Here is an 8,613-nt window from a genome sequence, read left to right on the forward strand (position 1 = left end):
GACATTCCGTCTCCTTTTTATAACACTTTATGTATATTTCTTTCTTTTTTATTAGTTTTTATTGATGCTTTGCTTTTGTTTGCTAGTTTCTTTTAAATTCAACTTTACGCCTGTTTTTTCTTTATCTATACTGATAGATATATGGTATGTGTATTTTGTTTAATCATTTATGTAGTACTAGTAGCTTTGTACTAGTCTCACCAGTCTTTTTTCCAGACAGCTTTGAGATGTCGCAATGATCACGTGTTAATTTTTATTACCAAGTTAAATGAATACATCTGACGTTGATTTACCTGACATTAACAGTTCTTGAAAAAAACGAACACTATATTTGTAACAAAAAATCCTAAATCTGTATTAATCTCTGTTATTTTTAAAAGCCTAATACTGATGATAATTAACAAATATGATAATTTTGGTTGATATCCTAATGTAAACTGCGTAACAAATATATAGAGAAAAGACTATTAAAAATATTAAAGGAAAAGAAATGAAAGTGACTGGCAGCAGAGACGCAAAAAGAGAGCAAAAGATAGTGGGCAGTTAAGCTAAAGTTCTTACAAAAGTTACCGTGGTCGTGAAAGATCTTCTTCGAGATCCTTCAAAGGGAACCTTGGCAGCTGCAGACTTGAATATGATAGTCGAATCAAAGAACTCGAGAGAAGAAATCTATTCAATTACTATTGGGATTTACAAGACAGCGAAAAGCAAAGACAATTTATTTCAAACTTTGTAGAATCTACCAAACCAGAGCGAAACAGACTTAGTAAAGGAGGCGAGTCGAAGAAACGAGCCCAAACACTTTCCTTTTTTCTTGGAGACAAAAAAGTTTGCCAAAAAATGTAGGAAGTAGGAAGGTTTGTCGTACGGCAATTAAAAAGCGATCAGAAGGCACCTTAGTAACTGAAGATATGCTTGGTAAGACTCAGAATAACATCATTTATAATCCTGAAATGATCAGTAAGATAAAATTGCACATCAAGAGCTTTCCTGTCATGGAAAGTCACTATAGCCGTGAATCATCGAAACGCCAATACCTTGCAAGTAACCTTAATATTCGCAGAATGTATGAGCTATTTACGAAAGACAATGGGAATTTAGTAGAAGAACATTTGTTACAGAAAGGTTTTCAATGAATCCTTCAACCTCGGATTTCATCAACCAAAAAAGGATCAACGCGATTGGTGAGAAAAAGTTAGAAGCCAGATATCTTGAGCATCAGAAAAGCTAGCCTGGATATCCATCCCGGAAACTTTTTTTTGATTTTGATATTTCTTATGTTTACAGTCTGGTTTACCTAAATCGTCTGCATTCTCATCTGAGGATGATTATGCGGATATTCTGATTGGTTGGTCCAAGCGAATCAGAGATCTGAATGGTGGCGCGCGTATAAGAAATTATGCGAGCCGACTTGAAGTGTTCGCCCCTAAGTATTTGGATGGAATGCGCAGGCGATCAGCAACGCGCGTATGCTGCTTTGCAAATCTCCCTGATTTTTCTTTTTCGAAGCAAATAACAATAGAATACCTAATTATCTCCCTCGAGTGTTTGATAATAATAATGGTAGGGAAGAAGTGGGAAGATCAAAACATGGGAATTTTCTGGTTGTCTTCTTTTCAATTACTTGCTTAGATATTCTTGTTTTAATCTTCTTAATGACTTGGTTGTATCGTGTAAAGAACTACAGGTATATCTTTATTTTGCTTCAATTCTTCTTTTTCTGTTTGCCAATTTTGTATTGCTGTTTTGGGTTGGATTTTGAAATTTCTTTTTTTCGAAAATTCACTTTGCAATTTCTGTCTAACAGACTTTCCACCAAAGGAAAATCTGTCAACAGGGGTTCGCTCTATAATTTTAGAACTTTATCTGGCTAGGGTAAAACTTATTTTTTCTAAAATTTTGAGCTTGGATATCCAGGCTAGAAAGACACTAGAACGTGAAAGAAAAGGAAATTAAAACAAAAATTAAAACAAGCTACATGCTGAATGGACCTACCTAAAGGCTATTGTATAATAGAAAAAAAGGCAACAATTATAGTCAGACAAACTAAAAATCAGAAAAAATACCAAGCCAGTCGCGAGAAATACTCATTTCCCCATAAATTTACTGAAGGGTATTTTTGTTTCAACAAATTTGACTCCCCAGGCGATTTGAAGTACACAAAAGTCTGATCGACTAAAGCGGGTAAAAGACCGGTCTCATAGCGGGCGAAGTGAAATTTCAAGCGGCCTAACTTTTTAGAATGAGGTTAGTCAAGCCCAGCATGACCCACAACGAACGAAGCAGAGTGCAGACTTTTACTAAATGTTTGTTTACATTGAGCTCCCTCTATGTGTTTTCCTTCGTGTTATCACGTGAACTTTTACCAAAAATAGTAATGAAATACACTCCTACTGAGTGTGTTCTCTTTCTTTTCACGTGATTTTCACTTTTTCTCTCTCTCGCATTCTAAAAGTTGCATCGAACATTCGAAACGTCACAGATCAGGAGCTTGTGACAAATCAGGAGCTTACAAGAAAACAAAGCCTGCGAGATGCCCTTTTGGAAGCTTTCCCTCTCCTCTAACTGGGGAAGCAATCATTTTATTTTATTTTACAACATTTGATGGCTTCTTAGGTCCTTTCTTTATTTTGAGCGCCTTCCCTTTTATCTTTTTTTTGTTTTGCCCTTTTTCATTTCGGAAAAAGTATTTCTTTGTTCCAAATGTACTTGAAAATGTAACTAAATTGAAAAACAAAGCTAAGGGCCGCTAATGGCCTCTAAGGACGGTTAAGGGCCGCTATTTGGTTAAAGAAGTTCACACGTATTGATATAAATTTGTGTGTTTTTTGTTTGAAGTCTTCATTTCCGTCTAGGCCGTGGCCAATGAACCAAAAACGTTTCACTTTTTTTCAAAATATCCGTGACCAACTTTTTGATATGTTTCTTAGTCAATTCGAGGGTGCTGATTCGGAATTTGAATGTTACCAAACGTGTAACCCCGCAGTTTTCGAGCAATTTACGAAATAAAACATTATCTCTTTTCACAGCTTCGACGCCATCTTGATTAATTTCGGACGCGATTGTAGACACAAAATTAGGCTTAAGATTTTACCGAACGATATTGATCAAATATAACAGTAGGGGAAAGGTGTTCGGCAAATTAGATTTTTTTGTTTTCATTTGAAAGCGAAAGTGAAAATCTTTTAGCGACCGAACGACAGAAAATTATTGTTGCTGTCTGGTGTACTTTATATGGCTTTGGTTTTGTTGTTTTTATAACACTCGAGCGAGAATGCTACCAGCGTTTTACCGACCAAGGAAAACTGGATCGAGCAGTTGAGAAAGAATCAAAGGAAGAAGAGGACGAGGAAAGAGAAAGACGCTTAAAATAATTGGTATAAATCATACCTGTGGATATCTGTGTATCTCTTTATGTCTATTGTAGTTACACACATTTCATGTTTTTTTTACAATGCCATTGTAATTTGTTTGTTTTCAGCTTTGATCCTCGAAAGCAGTATCACAATTGATAGAATAAAAACTTCACTTCAGTGATTTTTCCTTTTTTTTTAAATATAAGTTAAGATTAGAGAGAGAGATAAACCTTCCCTTAGCACAGGGAATAGGCCCTATCCTAAGATAGAGATCACAGCGCTAGGTAGATAAAATAAAAAGCGAAAAAAGGAAAAATTATGCAAATAAGTAACTAGATAAAACTATCAAAAAATATGCTACTTGGAATTAATAATTTTACGCCAATCCAGACGATTCAAAGCTTTTTGATACCAGTCATTTTTTGACAAACCAACCTTTTTCAAGCACTTATAAATTCCTCTTCCATATGTGAAGTTTGGTGCTCCACGAGGGCGTTTCGATGGCACCCACGAAGTTAGCATTTTTCTGGGTAGTCGCTGTTGTTCCATACGAGCGACATGACCCAGCCAACGAAGTTGACGGCGATTCACGTACGAATCAACGGATTTCAGAGATAAAACGATTTAACAGATCAGACGTTCTGATTCTATACACACGGGTGTGGAGCCGGTTCACACGACACATTGCACGTACACATCTAGCATGGAATAAACGTAATTTTCGGAAAAGATTTTCGGTTAAACACCAGTGTTCAGCACCGTGTAAGAGAATAGCCAAGATAATGCATTCGTATACAAATTTCTTAGCTTTGTATGAAATACTGGTTGACGAAAATAAACAATTTCTCTCAATTTACCGAATGCCCGACTTGCCGAATTGATTCGGGCCATCAACATCAACATTATCATTACAATCTCTCGTCAGAAAAGAGCCCAGGTAACAAAAGCGATCCACTATTGGTAAATGTGCGCCACCTGGTAGAACAATTTTGACAGATTGCAGCCATCGTATGTAGAAGGATTTGTATAGATGCGTTTTGGTGCTGCAACGAAAAGGATTTCTGATTTGGAGGGTTTTTCGTCGGTGCCAGCATGTATTTCGAGACCGTATCTATTAAAATGATTGAAGAGGAGGGGTACGTACGTTTCAGTCGATTCACGCGATGTGAATAAAACAGCTGTGTCATCAGCATATTCCGAATCTGGTAAAGAGAATTCCTCGATATTTCTCTTTGTGTTGTATCTACGACCAGTTAATACATCATCGAACTTCGTATGGAAAATACAGACCGGTCTATCATACGCATTACGCCATGATATCATTACGGCTGCAAGATAAAATATGAACAACAGAGGACCCAAAATATCCCCCTGTTTGACTCCAATAATACTTTCAATTGACTTTGTGACATCATTAATAACAAATTTCACCTCGACACGAGCATGTAGCGATTTTAAAAGGCGAATCAATTTAGCAGGTATGCCAAAAATTTCTAAGACCTGCCACAACAGTTCACGAGGGACACGATCGAATGCCTTAACTAGATCCAAAAATAGGACCCAAGATTCAAGGCCGTGCTCTTTTCTCTTCTTTATAGCCATTTTGACGGTAAAAACTCCATCCGCACATCCTCTCCCTGATCGAAAACCACATTGCGCTTCGTTGTCTAGGGATTCGGCAACAGGGCGGAGCCTGTCATGCAATATTATAGCTACAATTTTATAACACGTTTCAAGTAGCATAATGCCACGATAGTTCCCGGGCATACTAAGGTCTCCTTTCTTTGGAAGAACCTTTAGCAATCCTTTCTCCCATTCTAGGGGTGGTTTTTCATTCTCCCAAAAGTCTAAAATCACGGATTTGAAAATTTCGTAAGTAGATTCATTTTGAATGATCGATTTCCACACTTGTGGCGGAATTCCGGAATCACCTGGAGCTTTCTCCTTTAGCTTACAAGTAGCCTTTACTATCTCCTCATCAGTGGGGAAGTTATCAAGACCGGTAACGGCTTCTTTGGGTTGAAGTAAGGAGAGAACTGAGTCATCATAGATAGGTTGACGACCATACAAAGCTTTGAAGTGATCTTGAAAAACGAGCGCGTTTTCTTCCGGAGTTTTACAAATGGAACCATCCGGTTTTTTCATTGATGGTACAGCACTAGCTTTTGTTTTACACAGACCAGCACTGAGTTGTTTGATATTTTCCCAAAACACTTTAGTCCCTGTGTTTGAGGCGTTATTCAGTTCACTACATTTCGAAAAAATCCATTCATTTTTAGCTTTCCCTACTGTACGCTTTAGGGCTTTCCTAGCCTGTTTCAGCTTCTCGGCGGTAGAACGAAGCGGTCTTGACAAATGTTTCAACATTGCAATGTTTCTTCTTTCAATTAATGGAATTAAACTATCCTCTGCTGCAGTGAACCAACCTGGTGAAGGCTTTTTCTTTTGTGGAAGCGTACTAGATGTCGCTTTGACAGAGTCGGATAAACGTGTATATGGACTGTTTGAAGGGGGTTGAATATTGTAATTCTCCATAACGGAAGCACAGAAATTTTGACTGTTTACATCACTTTTCAGTCCACTATAATCAAGACGTATCAGGCGATCTCGTAGAGAAGTTTTCTTTTTGAGGCGTGAAATCATTCTAAGTTTACATACTATGGCTGAATGGTCTGAGTCGATCACGTTTTGAGAGACTCCAGCGTCCATCACATATTTGAAATGTTCCTTTTTTACGATAAAATGATCGATTTGGTGTTTTGAATTTAGATCTAGGGTGGATCCATGTTGCGTAAATTATTCTTTCGAAAACAAGTCGTCACTGCAAGTAGTTCGTTTAATGATAAGTGGGAGGCGAAACGATGTCCGGCATCGTTAGCATACGATAACCCAAATTGTCCCACACAAGAGTTATTATAATAGTCAATAGTTTTGTTGAGACAACCAATGCTCGAATTTGTGTCACTTCCAATTATAAGAATATCATTTGGAAGCTTTTTTGAGATACATGCATCTAGATCGTTAAAGAAATTATCCCATTCGGTTTCAGGAGCAACTCCGACTGGTGCATAAGCAGAGACTACGAACAGTCCTATGTCTCTATTATCAATGTCGACCATCGTTAAACGCACTGCTATTATTCGAGCACTAAAGCGATGAATCTCACATCCTGCCGCTTTCCAGGCATTATGAGCATTTGGGCTGAGGATAATACCGACTCCTAGCGAACCTCTATTGTTTGTTTGAATTTCTTTGCCAGATAACAAAAGTTTATATCCATAATTACCGTCAAGATTCTCTGGTCCTGTTCTCCAAGTTTCTTGTATACAACAAATAAAAATGTTCCTTTTATGTAGCATTAGAGTAATCTCGTTGATACGATCATCCGATTTGAGACCAAGAGCGTTTTGAGATAGAATTTGCACAATGTTCCTTTTTAACGCTTTTCGTGTGTGTGTCAATGTGGCCGTTCGCGACACGTCCACATCCGGAGCTTCAAGGTCCACCATCATCAGTTGTGGAAAGGATCGGTCCAATGCTGACAATTGATCTCCGATGGCAAACCACTCCAACACGATCAACACTCCATCGTCATTGTGAATGTGATTTTTGTTCTTCTTGGGTGTGGTGGACCTCTCTTTAGTGAAGGCTTACCACCACACCCTTTATTTTAGGTTTTGATTCTTATTCACTAATTCTTATTCACTAATTCTTAATGGAGTGAATTTTTTTATATTATCATAACATATATGGTGAATTTATTTGACGTCAATTTTTTTTTGGAGACAGACGCTTTTGTGGAACTCTAAATATTCCTGCAGAATCTCGACGAAAATCAACAAATTTTCATTAAAATTCACTAATATTTCGGGTTTTTCCCGATATGGAGCTGTGCCACAATGTCATCCAAGCCAGACGACGGAGCTGATCTGCTTCTGGTCTGTACACCACAACAATGCACTATTGATATTTGCTCTATTGATCAAGATAAAGAACGGCTGACTTGTGTTAAATGCAAGCGAAGCGTTCACTATAGATGTACAATGCTTCCAGCATACCAAATTCAACAATTTATTGATAAGTCCAAAAGTACCCACTACCGTTACACTTGCCAAAACTGCGTCGAAGTTAAACCAGCACTCCGCACCCTCATCCCAGCTAGACGACGCCAATCATCCCTCAAACTTGAACAAGAGGTTGAGAGCCTAAGAAGAGAGCTAGAAGCATGTAAGGGGATTCTGAAACAGAACGAGGTTGACAGAGTTACAATGGTATCTCAAGAGAAAGAGCTTACAACTTTAAAAGAAAAACTTAACAAAGATCCTGGTTTCCATACTATCGAGTATGTTGAACAAAAATTCGAAGAAAAACTCGAATCACTAAAACCATCCATTAAAGAGATGATCCAACAAACAATCAAATCAGAATGCAAATTAATTACAGAGAAAACATACGCATCTGTGACCTCTTCCAACGTCACCAATCTTGTCACCCAAAATCAAGAATCACTGAAGGAAGTCATTAAAGATGCATGGCGTGAGAAGGGTGCAGAAGAAGATGATAAAAGAAAGCGTGCACCAAATGTTATTGTTCATGGTCTACCAGAAAAGAACGATGAAGAGGACAAAGCTTGGGCATCGGACTTCCTCAAGGATACTCATGCACGAGCTGACATACAGCTTGTTAGAAGGTTGGGAGTATCAAAAGAAAATAAGAAGCGTCCCTTGTTAATCTCACTCAAAGACGGAACAGAAAAGTGGAGTGTTATTGGAAACTTGACAAGTCTTAAAGGACTTCAAAACTACAAAGGAATCAGTGTCATTGTCTTCTGACACCCACACTAAGGAGAAAATACAGATAAAAGAAAGAAAGAAAACTCCGAAAAGCAATCTCAGAAAATTTCGAGTAAGAGGAGATTCAAAAAACGGTTTCGAAGTAAAGAAGCTGAGAATCACAAAACAACAATAAAAACAAATCAAAACAAACAAGCACCGAATATCAACGAAGGAAAACCCACCATAAGAACATTTCCTGAATTAAGAATCCTATACACCAATGCAGATCAATTTACGCAAGTAAAGAAACGAGAGTTGAACAGAATACAAATCGATGAAAAGCCGCACTTAATTACAATTTGTGAAATTAAACCAAAACATGGTAAAGTATGGACAATGCACGAATACGAAATGAAAGAATATAAAGTCGTTAGCTCCACTAATGTTGATAACAAAAAAGGTCGAGGAATCGTCATACTGGC

General features: G+C 37.7%; 2 protein-coding genes across 2 annotated transcripts in view; both read right to left on the reverse strand.

Moving 5' to 3' along the window:
* The window catches only part of LOC136820351 (NADH-quinone oxidoreductase subunit B-like), a 201,439-nt gene extending 194,366 nt beyond the window's left edge, over positions 1-7,073 (reverse strand). Inside the window, exon 1 of the mRNA XM_067076538.1 lies at positions 7,054-7,073. The gene's annotated coding sequence lies outside the window, so the exon portion shown is untranslated. The remainder of the gene's footprint in view (positions 1-7,053) is intronic.
* Positions 6,128-6,865, reverse strand: LOC136820373 (craniofacial development protein 2-like). Its single transcript, XM_067076560.1, has one exon. The coding sequence runs from the start codon at positions 6,863-6,865 to the stop codon at positions 6,128-6,130; it is 738 nt and encodes a 245-aa protein (XP_066932661.1).
* Positions 7,074-8,613: the final 1,540 nt, after the last annotated feature.

This window comes from Clytia hemisphaerica, unplaced genomic scaffold (assembly GCF_902728285.1).
Source record: "Clytia hemisphaerica strain Z4C2 unplaced genomic scaffold, Clytia hemisphaerica genome assembly, whole genome shotgun sequence".
Classification (NCBI taxonomy): Eukaryota; Metazoa; Cnidaria; class Hydrozoa; order Leptothecata; family Clytiidae; genus Clytia; species Clytia hemisphaerica.

Excerpts from the sequence above, each read along its gene's own strand:
- LOC136820373 (XM_067076560.1), bottom strand. The coding sequence starts at position 6,865 with ATGGTGGACCTTGAAGCTCCGGATGTGGACGTGTCGCGAACGGCCACA.